Below are 19988 nucleotides of genomic sequence, written 5' to 3' on the forward strand. Positions count from 1 at the left end.
CTCGGTAGAGTTAAGACTTCATTTGCTTATGTACATATAACTACAAATATACCTGGTGACCATTTCACATATTCTAGAATATTGTGCATGTACATAATCTCAATCATGTCAACAAATATTTGACAAGAGATTATAAGCAGCACTATCTTCCAACAACATTAGCATCCTGAGCATGAATTTCAGTGTAACTTTATCTAAACCTTTGAGTAAATACTATTTTTGTGTTGAGTTGTGTTGAGAAATATTTCCATCCAGGTGACAAAACTGGACATGCTAGTTCATAGAGGGGAATACCACAAAACAACAACTGAAGACTGCATGCCACAGGCAATAATGACTCCACTGTCTGCTTTTGTGGCTCTGATAATTACATTTCTCACGGGGTAAAAATAAAGAATTGATTCATCACCTGTCACATTTTAAGAACAGCAGCATATTTGCATATTTGCGCCCGTTTCACAAATTTCAAGTAAGACCTTTCTTACACTGGGTGACATTTGATATTGAAGCCTGTGATATTATGCTCAGGGTGACAGATAATAGGTAAACCTAAACATTTAGCATTTACACAAACCTTCACAGAGCAAGACATACAAATACATGTATATTCAAAGTGAGCTACCACTGAATTTTACACTTCAAATTAACGCTGCATAACAACATCTTGTTTTATGTAACCGAAATCCTTAGCTGAAATCCTAATCCTTAGTGCCAAGTTACACAATTGCTAAGCATTTTAGTGATTGAGTGCATAGTGATTTCAGCATGACATAAGAAACATGATCTATTTCCCTGTCTGGGATGAGAGTTTGTGGCTCTTGTCAATCCACGAGCTTCTGGCATTATGTTTCTCTAGTATCTGTGATGTGTTAGGCCTCTAGCCAAGAGAGATACTGTCACACAAAAGAGAAAAAAGAAGAGCAAACAGAAAAGACAGTTTCATTCTCCACAGGATATGGTAGATGTTGATTGTAAATTTACTGGAAAAGTCCCAGCTTCTAGAACGTTAATTTTAATAAAGTAAACCATTTTCAAGGATCCCCCCCCCACCACTGTAGATATGCAAAATTAAATGGGTAAACGTTGCATTAGTTAATGCATTGAGCTGTGAAATCAATATTAGCTTGACAACATTTAATTATCTATAATGCTTATTTCATACAAATTAATTTCAGTATCATTTTATTATTAATAATTTTTAACAGTAAATATTCATAATAGATGTTCATGTCAGAAGAATAACTGTTTATTGGTTGTGATAATGTAATAGTTTGTGTTGACAAACTAAACATTATTGTAAACATTATTGCTACAATTAAACAATTTATACACAGTACACAAAAATATATAATAGTACAAATACTAACATATGTATTTATTTGTTTTCCACAATTAAAAGAAAGTATTAATCATTTAGATTAAGCATCATAAAGTTTGGCCTTTCTTACAGATCTTAAAAGGGACATTGGATGAAATATTACCTTTTGTGCATTTTCCCCCCATTTAATTAAAGGGATAGTTCACCCAAAAATTTAAATTTGTGTTCTATATATATATATATTGGATGTGATTCTCTTCACTTACATTATAAGACTGCTAGACTGCAACAATTTGAATAAAATATCTTTGTGTTCTACTGAAGAAACAAAGTCACCTACATCTTGGATGCCCTGGGGGTAAGCAGATAAACATAAAATTTTCATTTTTGGGTGAACTATCCCTTTAAGTTTCAAGACATGACCCATGGAAGAGAGGGGTGAGGTAAGCAGTAGCTCATTATCATTTAAAGAAACGGGTCGCTGTGAAGAGAGCTGATTTTGACCATGTAAAAAGGGTGTTTTTTTACATGACCTTTGAACAATTTGAACCAAAGTATGTTACGGATATTTTATGAAGGCCCTAAAGAATCATACCAACTTGTGGAAATGGGCATATATGATGTCCCCTTTAAAAGATAATTGTATGTAAAAATAAATAAACAACAACAACAAAAACAAAATAAGTCTATTGAAGTTTCATGTTTCATGTTCATATTTTAAGCCACATTATCTATTTTTGGTACAGAAACTTGTTTCTCCTCAGTCACAAGTGATGGATTGGAAATGACGTAGACTGAATTCTTTGTTTTTCTTTGTGGATCAATTCCAGTCAAGCCCCTGATGTTCTCGGCACTCTTTTTGGCATATTCATAAACACTGTTCAGGAATGCATCTTTGGTGTTTTGCTCCTTTTTGAAAATAATGATGTAACACTTTGGCAAAAAGTGGCAGCTCAGGATCCCATAGTTTGAAATGAGAATAACAACCACCTCCACAGCCGGTACATATTTGCCATGGATTGTGATGTACACTGGGATGAAGATGACCCAGGCCATGAGGTAGATTAGCATACCGAATGTGATGAACTTGGCCTCGTTATACTTCTGCGGAAGTTTTCTGCCTTTATAAGCAAATGTGAAACATATCAGCGCCAACAAAGCTATGTAACCCAGCATTAACCCAAACATCACATCTGAGCCCTCTTTGCATTCCAGGAGAATGGATTTGGCCTGCACCTCTTTGCCTTTAAATGGCATGAGCAAGGTCAGCCAAATAGTGCAAATGGTGACTTGGAGCCCCATGCAGATGCAGATGATCACATACGGCTTGTAGAGCTTGCGAAGAAGCTCCTTCAGGTCTAGGTTCATCTGGAATGCCAGAAGGATCTTTAAGGACTTCACCAAGATGCATGAAACACACAGCGTGAAGCTCAGGCCAAAGATGACCTGCCTCACCATACATGTCTCATTGCTTGGTTCACCCACAAAGAAAATTACACTGACAAAACTACCCAGCAGGGAGAAAAGTATCAGATGACAAAGCGGCCCGCCTGCAGCCTTTACCACCAGAGAGTCCCTTTGCCAGAAGAACAGTGCAAACACTGAGAAGAGGAGGAGGATCCCGAAGGCAGTCAGCATCAACAGAATGATAGCGAACACACAATTCCACTCAAAGAACTCATAAGCCTTGGGAAGACATTCTGAGCTATTAGTGCTTGACCATGTATTCTCAGTGTCGCACATGGAACATGCATCTGCATCTGAAAGAAAAAAACATTGTATTTATAGACTGCTGGAATAAAATTTGAAATGAAGATCAGAGATTTTCATCTTTAGTGTAAAGTGGCACCAAGGAATCTACCTGTGTGGTTGGAGTATTGGTTTTCCCCACAGACGAGACACTCATAACAACAAGTGTGCTGACCCTCTGCTGTTTTTCTATACTCCCCTGGCTGACAGCTGTCTGAACACTTAGATACCACGTTCTGAGAAGAAATTAGTGAAAAATTGTTTTAGAGAAGGCTTTATAAAACTTTTAAATAAACTATAAAAAAATATTAATATTGAAATGTTAAAAATAATAATAATAATAATAATTAGGGATGCACCAATACCAATTTTTCCAGAACGATTCCGATACAGATACTTTTATTTTTGGTACTTGCTGATACCAATACCTGTATTTTTATTGCATTTGTAAATTTAAAAAATATTGGGTCCAGAAACCTAAAGAATATGAATCATGTAATTTGGATTCATTTAGCAAATTGATATTTCCTTCAAATTTTTTTTTTTTCACACTCAGTCATGTCTGGTAAAATGTATTGTTCAAGATTTTGTTATACTCTACTGTCAATTTTACTGTTCTATCGTTTGTCATCTTTAATTTAATAGTGCATTAGCAGCGGCACAGTAATCACAAGATATTTTCCTGTAATAATGTAGGGATCTTTTAACAACAATGAGCATATTTTCTGAAATATAAGTTTGCATTTTCTTATAATTATTGTGCCAATTCAATTCAATTAAACATGACAATTAATGAGAACACAATACCTCAATATCACTTAGATTTTTCCTAGTGAAAGTAAAACTGCTGTTAGATGGATAGTATTCTGCGATTATGTCACATTCCTCAGATTCATGTTCCTCCCATAGGCAGACATCATAGCCCAAATTGATGTCGCCGTTTGCATCAAAATTGTATATTTCTCCTTCTTTCTCAAAAGTGATGTTCCTCAACTGTTTTAAGAGCTGAAACACAAACATGCAATGACTTTTAGGATTTCGATTGTGACAAGTCAAAAATAATAATAATTAATGAGTATAAATTATTAATAATAATAATTTTTTTGATTTTGACAGCAAGTGTCTCATATAGTGTGGTAAAATACCTCCCAGGGCTGGATAGCTGTAGTGGTCTTGCATTGTTTTTTTACACATAGTTCAGCCACAGCATTAGCAATAGCACTTACTGCCATCTGAACACTGAAGACCATGTCCAAATCTTTGTTTTTGATCAGGTTCTGTATTGCATTTGTAGCATTTCCTATATCAGGCTGTTTAAAAAATTCTTCCAGGAATGGATTTTTCAGCTCAGCTTCACTTTCAAACTGGAGATCCGTTAGGTATTGATGAAAAGTTGTAACATTTCCACTCTTGACGGTGAAGCCCAATACATTCCCTATATCAGAGAGGTTAACGTCTTTCAAGATATGTTTAGCTGTTGACCAGTTATCACTGGCCACCCATATCTTATTTGAAACATTCCTACTATGCAGGCCCTGAAATAGCAACATCATTTGGGATGCTTTAGCAAATGAGATCACCACATTAACCTTGGTATTTTTTTCAATGATGTCCACAGTGTTGTTGATTTGGATGTTTAATTTTTGTTCATCTCCTAGTGAGTCTGGTAGGATTGCCTTAAAGGCCACACAAATTCCCTCGGTTTCAGTGTTCTTAACAAAACTTTCCATAGCAGAACGCCCATAGTCTCCATCTGTAATGATAATGCCAACCCAGGTCCATTTATTGTCCTTCAGAAGTTTTACCATGGCATGGGTTTGGTACTCATCATTGGGGACAGTCCTCATGAAAGCAGGGAAACGACTTTTGTCACTCAGAATCGTAGCTGTAGATGCATAACTTATCTGCACAACAGATGAACAGACAGCAATTAAAGTTGAAATTTATTACAATCTCTTAAAAATTAATGTTTTTTATTGCCATCTATAATTCCATGAAAAAACACAAAAATTCATTAAATCTTTCCATTGGACAAAACATTCTTTATAGTTGAACAAAAGTTATTTTAAAATGTTCTTCACACAAAGGAAAATAAATGTTCTTTTAAGAACTGTTTAATGTAAGGTTTTTGAGGAACCAAAAACGATTATTCTATGGCATTGCTGCAAAACCACGCTTTTGGAACCTTTATTTTTATGAATTACTTCATGGTTAACTTACCTGTGGAATAAACTGGAGGTTGAGTTCCCTGGCAACTGCGATGGAGATCTCAGAAGAAGAGGGCCCAATTACCGCCATTATCGGCTGGACCGGATGAGAAGAGTTTGTTGGTGAGTCACAGTCTGAGAACGGCCGTGTGAGATCTTGGACGGCCCAAAGTGCAGTCGTGACATCAGAACATGTGTCATAGATGCGGTATCCAAGGGTAATGTTCAAACTGCTCAACATGGGTGACCTGTTTGCCATTTCCACAGCATGAATCATAGCTAGAGCCTGATTTAGACCTTTTGTGTAGAATCTAGAGAGACACAATAAGACTTAAAAACAATACTAAATATAATTACCTAAATATTATGATAAATAATTTAGCATTTCATTCAGTAATTATAATGATTAATAACTATAAATATATATAATAACTGTAATAGCTATTAAATAATAAATTATAGTTATTAAATTAAATATTAAAACACCAGCAATATGTCACTGAAACCCTTCTGCCCCAATTTGGAATCGAACTGTAACTTTTTACTGTAAAATAAAAATGATATTATTTTTACCCTTCAAATCGAAATGTTACTGTAGTGCCCGTAAATGACAGATTAACAAATATTTAATATCCAACATGAATAAATTTCATATCCAACATGAACATCTTTTTTTGGTGTGACCTTCATGACTATTCTTCACAATGAACTCTCACCTGCTGCAGTTTGGACGCTGAGGAGTAGAGAAGCTGTCTAAGCCAGTATTGTTCACTGCCTCCACTGCCTCGTGGATGGGGAAAAGACCTCCAATGATGATGTCTCCATGGGCCATGGCTCCTTGGTGGCTGAACTGTGGTAGAGAAGCTTCTGTGACCCCTACCAGCACGGACAACATGAGTAAGAAGCTCAAATTCAAACAAGCCATCACTGCTTTAGACTGTTTCCCTGAGTTCACCTGGACGACTGACAGTTGTGCTCTCACACATCTTTGTTTATAATTCACATACGGCTTATAATACACATATGAAAGTAAAACACACACCTCCCAAACTTTTTTTAGGTTCCTCCCCCACCCTCCAGACTTGGATAAATCTACCTGTAAAACAGGTGAAACATAACCGGTGCCAAAAATTGCCTTAACAAAAGAACACTCAAGGTCACCAGTTGTTTCTTAATATAGATTTGGTAATGCATATACAGAAACGAAAATCATTTGTACCAGGGATATTATAAATAACTAAAACTGAAACCATAAAAAGGTTTTTCCTTACTTGACATAAGCATTCAAACACAGAAAACACAGCAACTCAAACACAGAAAAAAAAATAATAATCATCATATTTTATTTCAGCTATTTGCAAAGGAAACATCTAGTATTTTCTTTCATTTTGATTTGATGTACTAAAATAAACTAAAGCTGAAATAAAATTTATTTATAGAACTATATAGAGGTTATTTTATAGATATAGGTAGATACTATAGATGTGTATAGAAACATTAGGTTAAAAAAACTAAATTACTAAAAACTTAAAATGGAAAATAAAATAAAAAAATAATATAAATTCTAAATATTAATTAAAACTATAATAGTATCGCTTTTAGATGCTATATGGTATCTATTTTAGTATGATACTAAAATTACACTGATCTAATTTATGCTGATCAATGACAAAGTGAAATGTTAAGAAATGTAGCAATATTAACCATTCATCTCTGTATACGAAATCACAACCGCTGAGCAAATGGTTTGTTTACGCCACCTTGTGGTGAGAGTGCACATGTTAAACTTTGTTTTCATCAATACTATGCACAGATAATTCCATAGCATGATTTTATGCTTTCATTTTTTTTTTCTTTTAATAATGTCTCTCAGTGGCTTATTGGTCAACTGCAGTTTTTTCAGTCACCGTTGGTCAAGGAACCAGTGCTACTTTCACGTCTCTCGTATCACTCCGCGGTAAATAATCACAGGTTTCGAGACTTTAAGCCAAAATAAAAGGTTTAACTGGACACTCTTGAGCGTCTATACATTTGTTAAACGAAGAAAACGAAAAGATGGTTCGGAAGAAAAAGAAACTCTTGAGAGACAGAGAAGAAGAAAAGAAGCTGGAGAAGACGCTACAATCAGGCTAAATAAGTTGTATGCCAATAGATCAAGCGGATTGGTTTGAAGATTAATAATAATAATATATTATAGTGTTTATCTTGTAACTAGGCTAATTGTTTCCCACAATGTAAAGGACTATTTTTCCTAGGTGAAAGCTTTATAGTATAATCTACAAGAAAGCTCAAATAATTACATCTCAGATGATGTTTCAATATTTATCTAAGCAGCTGTGTAATGTACAGCCAGTTGGTAAAAAGTTTACAGTGGGTGGTGTGGGGTAGACTGTGAAGAGAAGGATGAAGAGCTTAAAGAAAAAGAGGAAGAGAGTTTGAGACGTCGCCTTCCTTGTTTACAAAGTTGTGCAAACCTAATAACCAAAAAGAGACCTAGAGAAGTGAAACAGGCTATCAGACGACTGGTGCCTTACTCATATTGTCTAAGACGTTTTTCATAGTTCCAGCTCCTTTTTGTTTGTGTGCTAATCAAAAAAGAAAAACATTACTGAGCTGAGATTTGTTGAATCAGACCAGACCAAAGTTTTTATCCTCAGTGTCTGTAGTGATACCTCTATTGTACAGTTATTTCTCCTAGCTTGGAAAGCCTACAGAAGGTAAAAGACTGGAGGCGCAAATTAAAGGTTTCATAGTAAAACTTTATCTGAAATTAAACCATAACCATACCAGAAACTGTAAATGATGTAATATGTTTAATATTATATTCTTACAATCTTAATACAAGCATTGTAGAATGAAGAAACATCTTAAACTGGCATTTTCAAGATGGATAGCAGCTTAATTACAAATTTATTAGATCTCTAAAGATCAGGAGGAAGGAAATATAGGGAATGAAAAACAAAAACAAATACCTGGCCATCTGATTGCAAAATCATTTTGAGTTTCCAGACTTGCAAATAAAATGACTAGACTTACATACCAGCTAGACACTTAAGATATGAGGACAGCGCTGATCAACAGAAGCTGAAATGATTGCACTAGACAGAAACAGCTGTTTAGAAACTCCAGTCAAGTTATTGGATTTAAAAATTATTTGATAATCATTGTAAATTCACAAAAGAGAGGAACATTTGTGGTCCTCTGGAAAATGAAAAGGACAGAAGAAACGTAAATAGCACATTTTTTCTAATATTTAGTTAAAATTAAAAGCACTGGAAAGGCTCCATTACAATCTTAATCAGCTCCACAGCTGGACTTTTCAAAGGCCTGTTCTCAAGACAGCAGAAAAAAACAAATGACTCAGTGAATCAGTCTTACAAATGAGATAAATAGTCTAAAATGTTATCAAGTTGCTGATCACTATGAAATAGTCTTTGCCTAATATTTAACAGATGAATCTTTCAGTAAAGGGAGTTAAAAGTGCATTACCAGTTGATCGATAACTTCCAGTTCTTTCTCATTCATTAGGAATAAAAATGAGCAAAACGTTATGCAAGTTTGGATTATGTCAAGACAGTGATACAATATTACTAGGGGGGAAGAAAAATGCTGAACTGGAAGTTTTCCTAGCATTATTTCGGTGTTCACTGCAATGCATGTAGCTAGTTACTTAATATAATCATCATTATCATCATCATCACCACATGCATTTCTTACACAAACTAGCAATGCAATATACAATATAAAATCCTTCATTTAACTGTTTTACTCAATCTACAAAATTATTTTGTCCAAAAAATACTTGCAAAAAAAAAATGGATGTACGTAAGATGGAACTAATTGCATTTCTGATCAGTCCCATAAAACAAGTTTTCAAAAGTTGGATGGAAACTTAGTTTGATGCAGATAAATCTTTACAAATTGAGGTTTCAGAGCAAGTGATACTAAACAAGTATGTAAATAAAAAGGAGAGGGATGCATTCCAGGGATACCTATTATGCAAAACGGTTGGAGCCATATTTGGATGTGGGCATGACAACCTAAAAGCTGGCTATTTTGTTCGTGTCTGACTGTCATTTTTTTCCACTTTAAAATAAGGCAGGGGCACAGCTGTGAATCAAATTATATTAAAATGTATACACCACTTGGACACATTCAGTTTCGCCGTTTCCTCCTACATAGACATTTTAGTGTTCTCTCTCAAACTACAGTGTAGGGAATCCAAGTGTAACCCTACAGTCGTCCAAGTTTTCATCCCTTCCTTAAATTAAAAAAATACTCCTTGCATATGCAGTTTGAATAAGCTATCCCTTAGTTAATCCCAGTAAAAGCAGTGATTGCAACTACAGATGTAACAATTAACATGTTATGCTATGTCCTCTAGGACTCAGTTTTTCAAAAAATAAAATAAAATGACAATAATAGACATGAAAAGGCAAAAACAATGGGATTTTTTTTTCTTTTTCAATCAATAAATTTGTAGGTTTCAGGATTTTTTATATACCTAACTTTAAGGATTGTTCTCAACTATGTTCTCAAAAATATTTGGATAGTTTCACAAAACTGAAGTAAAACCATTGTTTTTGCTTCAAATTTCGTAATTCTACAATCTAATTTAGATTAAAACTGCACCTGTTGCTTGTATCCAGCATCTTTGTTTGGATCATGATGAAAATGCAGTGGTTGCCTCTCATTTTAAATAGAAAGAGCATAGACAAAGCCTTATTTTGTTTAATATGAAGAGATTTATTTTCTTGGTGTTACTTATTTGATTTGGGGCTTGTAATAAAATTTCAGTTTTAGTTTTGTCATGTACATTTACGTAATATTTAAATTTTTTCATTTAGCAGACACTTTTATCCAAAGTGACTAACAAAATAGGACAATAGAAGCAATCAAATCCAACAAGAGATCAATAATATGCAAGTGCTATATTAGTATATTATTATAGTAATATTTCAATTTCACAAAGAAATGTGCAGCATTTTGTTCAAGCAATAATAAAAGGACACATTTAATTTATAATTTGTCTTAAATCTAATTATGTAAAAAAAAAAAAAAAAAGAAAAAAAAAAGAAATCATGAATCAAATCAAATCGTGAGTTGAGTGAATCATTACATCCCTAATAGCAACTGCTCGCTTTCTGTCTCTCTCCCCACCCCCACCCTACAATATGCGGACGGCTAAATATTATATAATTCAAAGAGCCAAACTAATCTCTGCCTGTTCAAATCCAAACAGGTCAAAATCTTGTAATCTTTATTCCAGAGTCCCCAACAATCAAACGGGCCATGGAGGGATGAACCTGTGACGAAAGAAGGTACAATCAGGCATGTTAAAATAGAAAGCTTTCATATTTTTTATATTATATATATATATATATATATATATATATATATATATATATATATAGAAAACACTGACGAAGCTCACCTGAGCCTGCAGTGGCCCATAGGGCACTACCTCTCCATCTACAGTGAGGGTTCCTCGCGGTGAAAGTGGCTGAAGGCGAAACGCCCGAGCAGAAATATGACTAACGTAGGGAGAGCTAACAGACAAATGGGCTCCTCTCTCCATTGCTAGGAACAGTCTAAGCAGTGTTGCCCGTGAGATACCAGCCCGCACAAATGTCAGATGGATCAGCCCATCATCAAATTGAGCCTGAGGCGCAGCAAAAAGATCTGCTCCCAGGTGGGTCTGATAGATGGCAAGAACCAGGACAAAATCCCCCTCAATAGTGACCCAGTCACTTGTAGGAAGAGGTTGGTCCAGAGGAGGTAGCAGATCATCCTCTGGCAGGTTGATGGAGGATGTCATGTGAGGGCAGTTCTTCAGGGGTCCTCCAGTATCCGCAAGGTCAAAGTTGAAGGAAGGGGTCGGTGAATGAATAGAAGGGGATGGGGAAGACGAGCTGGGTGTGTTAGGACGTGGCGCAAGATAAGAAGAGTGAGGAGAGGTGCAAGATGGAGATGAAGTAGGGGTCGGGGAGAGGGACAGAGCAAGGGATGGATTTTTTTCCGGAGGGAGAGAGTTTGAATGCGATTGGCGGAGAAGAGAGAGGGGCCGAGGCCGTGAGGGGTTCTGGTTCTGGTCCAAAGTTTTAGATTTAAAAGCTTTGAAAGGAGACTGACGGAACGGAGAAGATGAGATAGTGAGGGCTCGCTCACGAGATTTGTCAAGTGGAAACGCCTCTCGCTGAAAGTAGGTGCCATTTATGTCTTCATCCTCCCTGCCATAGGCTGCCAGCTCCAAGTCTTGGTCAGTGTCTGCACCGATTGGCTGGCTGAAGAAGGCGTTAATTATCTGGCTAGAAGGGGCCGAGTTTTTACGTTGCATGTGTTTCATCTCAGGTGGAGTCGTTTGATAACACTCATTGCACTCGTTTACCTCATCTCTCACTTTCATCAAGTCTTCTCTGTCGATCTCATCCCCACCCGGTTTATTCTCTTCTTCTCTGTTCCCATTATTACTGGCTATGCTGTCACACTCTTCCCTTTCATCTGATTCCGAGCTGGTCCCTGACGTCTCCTCCATCTTCTCTTCTGCTTCCACCTCTCTCTCTCTGTCTTCTGCGAGACTGCTAGCTCTCACTACCCCAACCCCTCTTGCCCTCTCTCTCCTCCTCTCCCTCTCTCGCTCTCTCTCCTGCCTTTCCCGCTCTCTCTCCCCATCTCCCTTACAGAGACTTCTTTGTTCACTCAGGCCCATGTCTGAACAGGTGCGGTGAATGGGAGTGCGACAAAATCCCGCCAAGCCTTCAGTAATGCTACGTGAAAGTGGCCTTTGGGGCGGCTGAGGTGTGGCATCGGGGTTGACTATAGCAGGTGGAAGGTAGGAAAGTCGGCCCTTATAGGAGCGCAGAGACGCCAATCTCACTAGTGTTCCCAGTGTAAACCGTGCCGAGCCCAGCCCTCTGTAGCGCTCACTCTCTATGTCCACATCGGACACAAAACCCCAGGCCACTGAAAGGAAAGAGAAAAGCCTCCTGGGAGCGGGTGGGTGCCCATTCTGATTGGATGTGGATGAAGTGCATGGGCTGGTTGTAACAGAGACCAAGTCCATTGGTTTAACCCCACCCCGGCACAGCAGGAAACAGCAGTTGAGAAGGAGAGGCTCCCGAAGGCACATGTCATATCTGAGAGATAGACAGGAAAATAGAAATATTCATGATGGAAAAAAAACAACTTAATTTACTATCCATATTTAAAACATGACTCAAAAAAGTATTTAAATACTGCCATGAATCATCACCTCTGCATTACATGGATCTTGCCTATGAGTGTAAAAGTAGGTACATTGCAATCAGTACACCTACACTACAGCAAACAGCCCTTGAGAAATGTATGAAACTCATCTTAATAACAGAAAAGGCAAGTTTTTTGTACAATGAAAAAGATTTTAAAATACAATTTATCTCTACAGGGAACACAATGCTGTTGTTTTTCCATATAAAAAATTTTCAGATATTTATTTCCTGTACAATGAGAGTTGAGAGAAAACAATAAGAATATATATGTTTGAAATCTAGGTGAGTAAATCATGACTATTTAAATTTTGGGGTGAAGTGTTCCTTTAAAAATAAGGGAGGTTCTTTGAAGAACTGGGGATTTTCACACAATGTGTCCCAGGTGAGCTCAAGCACATTTCGTACCCTGCACAGTGGTTGATGGAACCAGCGAGTGCATTTCCAGAGCCACAAGGAAGGATTCCCACTGGAGTTTTTATTGCTTGTTCCCAGTCTGGCCTTTCCATAAGGCCATTTATCACCTTCAAAAAGAGGACACACAGATGAATATGTAAATCATCTTATTTTTACATAGAATATACTTGAAATAGTCTATACAAATTTTGTAGAAAATATATTGATTTTTTAGAGTCAAGATGTCCAAGGTTGTGAATGAAGCAAGTAAGATAATAGATAAGATGTAGAGACATTAGGCTTTAAAAGTCAATTGATAACACTTTATTTTAAGGACCATTTCTAACTACTTGCTTAATATTATTACTAGCATACTGGCTGTTTATTAGTACTTATAATACCTTATTCTGCATGACCATATTTTAGATCCCTTCAACCTACCCCATACCTAAATATAATAACCACCTACCTTGGAGTTTATTGAGGGAAAACTTTTAGTTAATAGTGAATATGTGTTCCATAATCTAAAGTTTTATCAGTTTATCAGTCATCTTTCGTGCCCAATGCTGTCAAAATTTTAAAAGCAAGTGACTGATTTATTTTTCATAAATTATTGTGTATTGCATGCTTTCCTAAGCGTATACATATGTTGTCTGTGATGTACTGTGAAGCCAAAGACAATTTTCCACAAAATGGATAAGTAAAGTAAATTAAAGTAAGTGGTATCACTCAGGTACTTAAGAAATCAAAATTGTGTAATTTAGAATGTTCTAAACATCCTTTGCTCGTACAGTTATTAAATATTTTCACTTATTTGGCTATATCTTCAGCTACTGATAAGAGCCGTTTAACATGTTTTACCCTGTTTTAATAAATTCCACAGATGATCCAAGAAACTTACCAAACAAATTTGCTTTGTAATAAGTTAATTAAATACATGTGACAAAGCAATCGAGATTGTTATGATATTTACCTCGTGCAAGAGTCCATCTCCAGAAACAATGACGATTCCATCCCATTCTGGTAGCAAGATCTCTTTGATCAGCTCACGTGCATGATTCTGACGTTCTGTTTAACAACAAAACCACATACGTCACATCCATTCAATTCAATCAATCAAATTCTTAGGACTGTTGGTCTGAACCATTTGCAGCTGTATGAGTGTGATCGTGCATGTTGTTCTTACCTGTCTGAATGAGGTTGTAGCTGATGTTGGCTTCTCTTATCATTGGAAGTATGTGCGTTTGACACCATTGCATTGCCTGACCCCGGCCACTGAATGGATTGACCAGCAGCATCAGTCGACGGGGACGGGGCAAAATGCTTTTACAAAATTCTGCTCAATAAGAGAGCAAAAACAAGCAAGTGAGGATAAGGACTTCATTTTTAGGCTGAAAACAACACTTAGCCACATCCTAAACTATCCGAATAACAAATTCCATATTTTATTCAACAAAATAAAAATCAATCACATAGAGTTTCTTACATTAATGGTTCAACTGGATGGCATTTGAGAGCAATTCATTTTCGTTTTAAGATTGGAAATTGGGATAGGTCACATCTATCCAGAAAACAGTGAATATACAGTCAAGATCTTAATCTAGATGTTAGCTGGCATTTTGTTAAGATCAAAACTTCTTCTTAAACTTCCCATGTGGGTGAAAATTGTGCTGTCTTTTTCAGATTGTTGACTCATGTACTTTCAAATTAACTGAGGCAAGACTTTCCCATCAATTCTTTCACAACTTTGCCTATAAAAGTAATAAAGTACCATTGTTTTTTCTTGTTTAAACAGCTGATTGCAAACATTTGTTTCATTGTTGCTTTAATGTTATCTATAAACATCCAAGTTTTACCTACCAGCATAATTGGACGGATGAAAATATAAATAAATGGTGTGCATTTATATTTTCGCACCATTAGAACCACTATACTGACTCAAGATCTGCACACCTAACACAAACTAGCAAACACACTCTTACAAAAATAAATGCAGACAGACATGATTCTTACTAACATAAATTTAGCTCACTATAGAAGAAATCAAAGTGGCATCAAACTAATGACACAACATTAACGCAACAGCACTGACTCAGACGTCTTGAAGAATTAGCAGCATCTGGATGCATTTTTTCTCTTTAGTGAAGACACTGAGGGGGTACATTAAACGTTTCCCACTAACAAAAGCAAAGACATATCTGAGACAAAGCATGTTTGAATGATCAAACCCTGACACCCACCTGTAGTGGAGTTGACATCCATCCCCCTCAGAAGGCTCTGTATGGCAGTGTTCCATTTCTCCGCCTCAACTCTGCTCTCTGCCAAGTACGCCCTCACCTGTCTGTGTCTAGAGACACCTTTCCGACGACGTCCCTGAGGGTACCAGTAAAGCACCAGCAAAGGAGGGGCTGGCGAGCGTGGGCAGCTGCATCCGGTCAGTTCCGCCAGTGGCAGGATCAGCCTGGACTGCTTTCCAATAAGTGGAGACAACCGCTGGACATGGATATGAGTTGGTGTGAGGGTCAGGGCATAGTTGGTGGAGGCGGGGCTGGAAGGCAAAGAAACACCTCCAGAGCTGTTGGGGCAGCTGTCGCTGTTACTTCCACTTCCTCCTCCGCTGCTCCAACCGCCGAACTGTCCATGGAGCAGAGCCTCCTCAGTCGTAGATGGGCTCTCTGGGACTGGGGAGCGCATATTGGACGTCTGGGCTCAAAAGGTAGTGCCACTGGGATGGGGAAAGTATGTTTGGACTATACAGCTTGAATGCCCCATGTAGGGTTCTTTCTTCTGATTTGTAGAGATTACTTTCTGGATGGATGCACTACTTGTTCTGAAAAGTGTTAGGTTTAAGCCCAAATAATGGGCTTTGACGTAAAATGAGTTAAAATTAAAAATTACAAATGATGACAGTGTTTCAACAGATGTCTTTTCAAAACACAAGAAAACTCCAGCAGGCTTTTCTGTCCCTGATAGTGTTAAATCCTTTCCATCAGTGCATTTTTCTTGAAAACAATGCTAAATCCTGTAAGGATCATCTAATCAAAAACACAATACAAGAAGGAGATTTCCCGTTTAGTATTGCAAGTATCCCAACAAAAATGACAGTTTTGTTTTAAAAACGAAGATGTACAAGATTAAGATGTCAGATTATTTGCTTTTCTCTCTTTGACTGACTGCACTGGCAAAATGTCACAATATGAAAAAAGGCAAGGTTTTGTCAAGGTTAAATGGTACGGTGTATGCATCTGAATAAGTAACCATTAAACAGATTTTCTTCAGTTATTAATTTAACAATTTTCCATTCTTACAAATTGTTTAAATAAAATAGGAAGCACAATTTCAAATAACAGTGCATTGTCTTAAGGTCAGCAAACTTACAAATGACTAAAAATAAACACAAACTAAGGTTATAATAACCTTATAAATGTTCAGTGACAAACAAGCACAGAGAGCAAAAGTAACGGCCCAGCCGAGGATATTGTTTGAGAAGTATCAAATGAAACTTTATCAAGGTGGTTGACTAAAAATACAGTTCCTCTCCAAAAACAACAAGGATTAGGAAATGATAGAGATGAACAGGGATGTCACTTCTGGTTTTGGTTTAAAATAGTGTCAAGAGACTGTAGTAGTGCGGAGAAATCATGTGTTTTTGTTCAACCAATAAAAAAAAAAATGCCAGAAAATCCAGGATTTTATATCCATGAACGCTGAATTCTGTTCTTCAACCCTTGCAAGATGGTCCTCAAAATAGGAAATAAATAAAACACAGAATGCAGAACGAGTAGGACAGCTGGAACAGGGTCTCAGGGCATGGTAAACCTCTTTATCCGATGTTAAAGGTGCCCTGCTGCGCAGAGAAGAAAAGGTTTGGAGAGAGACAGAAAGAGTAAGATTACCTTTCGCAGTTAAACGTGATATTCTACATCCTAAAAAGCGATATATATGAACCCTAAGAACATGAACAATATATTATTCTAAATAGAAGTTGAGGACCTTTTATTATGGAAGATGTACTACCTTCCAAATGTTTTTTTTTTTTTCTTGAAAGAAGTCTCTTAATTCAACTTAAAATAACTTTATATATTAATATGTTTTAAACTGTAATGTATTCCTGTAATGGCAAAAAAGCTAAATTTTTAGCAGACAGTCTGGGGTGGAATTACACCTGTCCTGCATCAATCTTGGATGACACTACATAATGTAAATTCCGCAATTGAGCCTGAAACGCAACACCAGGACCATGAATGAAAACTACAGTTGAGATGTAATCGCAATTTTTTACTCAGTGGAGAACAGGAATGTTTGAAATGTGAACTGACGACAGATTCAACAGATTAAGCTCTCATAGTATGAGCATATAGGCTGACAGGAAATGCCTGCAATTGAGAGGCCTAATTTATCGACACAGTCTGTAAATATCTAGGATGAAATGGATGATGTTCAAGCTGTAGTTCAACATTCTGCAGACTTTGTTTTGGAATTTGACCAAAATGCAGATATACTCTTATCATGCACTTTAATTTTCTGCTTGTTAAGACTTCTGCGAAATCAATGCAGAAGTCTTAATAATTGTTAAAAACTCAAATAAACTTGTCCACTTTGTCCTCATGTGTCCCTGAAAAGTTGGCCGGCGACACTGTCAAGTAATCAAAACCCACAGTAGACCAAAAGTACATTCCTCTCTCAGGCTGTCTCAAGCTTTACCTTTCAGGAGCCAAAAGGAGCTCTGCTGGCTGTCTGGGTTCTCACACATGCGTGCACGCTTTGACCCTTTCATCACAAAGAGTTTTAATGCAATTTTTTTGTTTTGCATTAAATGATATGATCGTTTCAAGACCTATTCAGTTACGCCAAAGCAATTTCAAAGGCTTTGACTATAATTAGTCAGTTGCGACCTCAGATTATAAACTAAAAGCACTAATGACCTTTGCTCACGGTTGCTTTACCTTTCTTTAGGTGAGTCGTTATGAAATTAAAAACAATGTTGCCAGTTGAGCACAGGTAAAATGCAAAGCTCTGTCACATTGCAAATCAAATAACTTTATAAAATTAAAAAAGCGTCTCAGAATGTTAAAGGTGTTCAGTCAGCTGTCACAGTCACAAATTCATTTAAGTGTTACGAGTGGGAAATCAGGCTTTCATGATCTGAGTGTACTTGCATTAAATCAGGGTTTTACATGCAAAAGGCAGCTCATCTAGTGACATTTGTGAGTTTATGAGGTATGATCATAAAAGTGAATGCAGAAACAAAATGCATCTATGATATCTTGTACAAAAAGGCAAAATGCGATTTTAAACCATCATAGAAACGAATGGCAAGAAAATGAATAAGTGCAACTGCAGTTTCTTAGCAACTCAGAGCCAAACTCACATATAAACACAGCTAACTTAGCTGATGTCAGGCCAACACAAGAAACTAGCATATCACATGAATATGAGTGGACTTTCTTTTTAACTGTGGAAGTTAAAATCGTAAAGCTGGTAAAGACAAAATTCGGTTTTATCGATGAAGACAACAGAGTATTCAGCAAACATGTGTCATTTCAATAGCCAAGCTGACGGGAGCTCGAGACATCAAACTGAAAACGGATCCGCTTCTGTTTAAATTGTTCACCAAATAGGGAGTACTAGAAACTTTTATGTGTCTTAGGAAATAAATGACTATAGTAATAATAACAATAAACGACAGAGAGAGATTAATACAGTACTTACCTGTTTGTTTGTTTGTTTGTTTTTGCCCCCCCACCCCCGGCGAGTTATCCAGGTTTCCTGAGCTGTAGAGGAGGGAGGCACGAGCGGTTTCAGGAACACTATCGACACGGTGGGCGGAGACAACAGGATGATTGACGTGTTAAACGTACAATCATCAAATACAATCTGTGTGGCCAGCCCTTATCATTGATAAAACACGCTTTCGCGCGTTGTTGAAGACCTTGTTTGCTACTTTTATATTCTGTTTGATTATTGGAGAGAGAGATATTTAACATTTAATTTCATTACGACTATACAGTTATTTGCAGTTAATGTTTAGTTTTGTTCAGTCAAATTATGCACAGCACTGAAGCTAACTCACATACATATAAAACCAAGCGTATTTAAAGAATAGAAAAAGGCTGAGAACCTTAAGGGCAGAACATATTTTTGATCATGTTTTGTTAACAGACCTTGATACTTCACCTGTATACTGTTTTATTTATTTTATAATGAAACTGTGAAAAGAGGTTATATGTCTGCATTCAGAGATGTGGAATGAAATTAAATTAAATGCTTAATAAAACATTAATCATAACTGAAATGGTCATTTATATATTTAATGAGATCATTTATAGAAGTATAGCATATATGTTATAAAAATAGTTTAAGAAACATGAACAATCAAGATGTCAATACTATTCAAAAGATTTGGAGTAATTTGGTTCAAGGTTTCACAAAGAGAAAAAGAAATATGTAATTATCTGATTGGGCAAAATTATGAATTAATGTTAAAGAGCTATTTTTACTCATATATTTATTTAAAATAAAAAGATTCACGTTCATTTTAGAAAATATATTGTTCTGATAAGAAATGATGGATAATTTGGATAAAAATGGATAATAACATTTTCTATTTTTATCATTATAATTATTTCTAATTTGATCATATTAAGTCAAGGAAAACAAAAACAAAAAATAATAATAAAAAAAAAGGTAAATTGATTCAGTCAAGAAGGTAAATCATGATTATCATGTATTATTATAATAACTATTGAAAATTCCCATAGGAATAGGCCCCATATCTAAATTATTGTGTTTTTCTGTTATTGATATTTTGCATTTAAAAATCAAATCTGAAATAAATCTAATCAAATAAAATGTCATCATTATTACACACTCTCCCTCAATCAATTCCTTTATAAAAACAAATTTTTCAGGTATTACATTTTCCTATACAAACTAGTACAGTCGTTACAAATAAATAAAAATGGTGTTAGGCCCAGGAGAAGTCGATTTTTGTAAAGAGAATGGTCTTTTCCGTAAATATAACCTTTCACCCAATGCGGAAATGGTCACAACTTGAGAAATGATTGACAGACA

At 36.3% G+C, this 19988-nt stretch overlaps 2 protein-coding genes across 5 annotated transcripts; both read right to left on the bottom strand.

Moving 5' to 3' along the window:
* Positions 1 to 1224: 1224 nt before the first annotated feature.
* LOC128030566 (G-protein coupled receptor family C group 6 member A-like) lies at positions 1225 to 6328 on the bottom strand. The gene is made up of 6 exons (XM_052618290.1): positions 5991 to 6328; positions 5288 to 5585; positions 4213 to 4971; positions 3875 to 4072; positions 3180 to 3303; positions 1225 to 3078 (listed from the first exon to the last, which is right to left on the bottom strand). The coding sequence occupies exons 1-6, from the start codon at positions 6197 to 6199 to the stop codon at positions 2036 to 2038; spliced, it is 2631 nt and encodes an 876-aa protein (XP_052474250.1). The 5' UTR covers positions 6200 to 6328; the 3' UTR covers positions 1225 to 2035.
* A 1740-nt stretch (positions 6329 to 8068) lies between these two features.
* Positions 8069 to 18759, bottom strand: LOC128030567 (sphingosine kinase 2). 4 transcript variants are annotated; one of them, XM_052618294.1, is made up of 7 exons: positions 18627 to 18759; positions 15155 to 15949; positions 14101 to 14250; positions 13888 to 13982; positions 12927 to 13042; positions 10709 to 12410; positions 8069 to 10580 (listed from the first exon to the last, which is right to left on the bottom strand). In XM_052618294.1, the coding sequence occupies exons 2-7, from the start codon at positions 15606 to 15608 to the stop codon at positions 10518 to 10520; spliced, it is 2580 nt and encodes an 859-aa protein (XP_052474254.1). In that variant the 5' UTR covers positions 15609 to 15949; positions 18627 to 18759; the 3' UTR covers positions 8069 to 10517. The 4 variants fall into 4 exon arrangements, with proteins under 4 accessions (XP_052474254.1, XP_052474252.1, XP_052474251.1 ...); XM_052618292.1 differs by having other exon boundaries at positions 15155 to 16758; positions 18627 to 18757; XM_052618291.1 differs by having other exon boundaries at positions 15155 to 16761; positions 18627 to 18754.
* Positions 18760 to 19988: the final 1229 nt, after the last annotated feature.

The sequence above is a fragment of the Carassius gibelio genome, chromosome A16 (assembly GCF_023724105.1).
Source record: "Carassius gibelio isolate Cgi1373 ecotype wild population from Czech Republic chromosome A16, carGib1.2-hapl.c, whole genome shotgun sequence".
In the NCBI taxonomy this organism is placed as follows: domain Eukaryota; kingdom Metazoa; phylum Chordata; class Actinopteri; order Cypriniformes; family Cyprinidae; genus Carassius; species Carassius gibelio.

What these genes read in the sequence shown, in the direction of transcription:
- LOC128030567 (XM_052618294.1), bottom strand. Translation starts at nt 15,608, where the DNA reads ATGCGCTCCCCAGTCCCAGAGAGCCCATCTACGACTGAGGAGGCTCTG. An exon ending in GGATGTCAACTCCACTACAG is followed by an intron (nt 14,251 to 15,154) that starts GTGGGTGTCAGG and finishes CTTATTGAGCAG; the next exon opens with AATTTTGTAAAAGCATTTTG. An exon ending in GAGATGGACTCTTGCACGAG is followed by an intron (nt 13,043 to 13,887) that starts GTAAATATCATA and finishes CTCTTTTTGAAG; the next exon opens with GTGATAAATGGCCTTATGGA.
- LOC128030566 (XM_052618290.1), bottom strand. Translation starts at nt 6,199, where the DNA reads ATGGCTTGTTTGAATTTGAGCTTCTTACTCATGTTGTCCGTGCTGGTA. An exon ending in ACCTCCAGTTTATTCCACAG is followed by an intron (nt 4,972 to 5,287) that starts GTAAGTTAACCA and finishes TCTGTTGTGCAG; the next exon opens with ATAAGTTATGCATCTACAGC. An exon ending in CCAATACTCCAACCACACAG is followed by an intron (nt 3,079 to 3,179) that starts GTAGATTCCTTG and finishes TTTTTCTTTCAG; the next exon opens with ATGCAGATGCATGTTCCATG.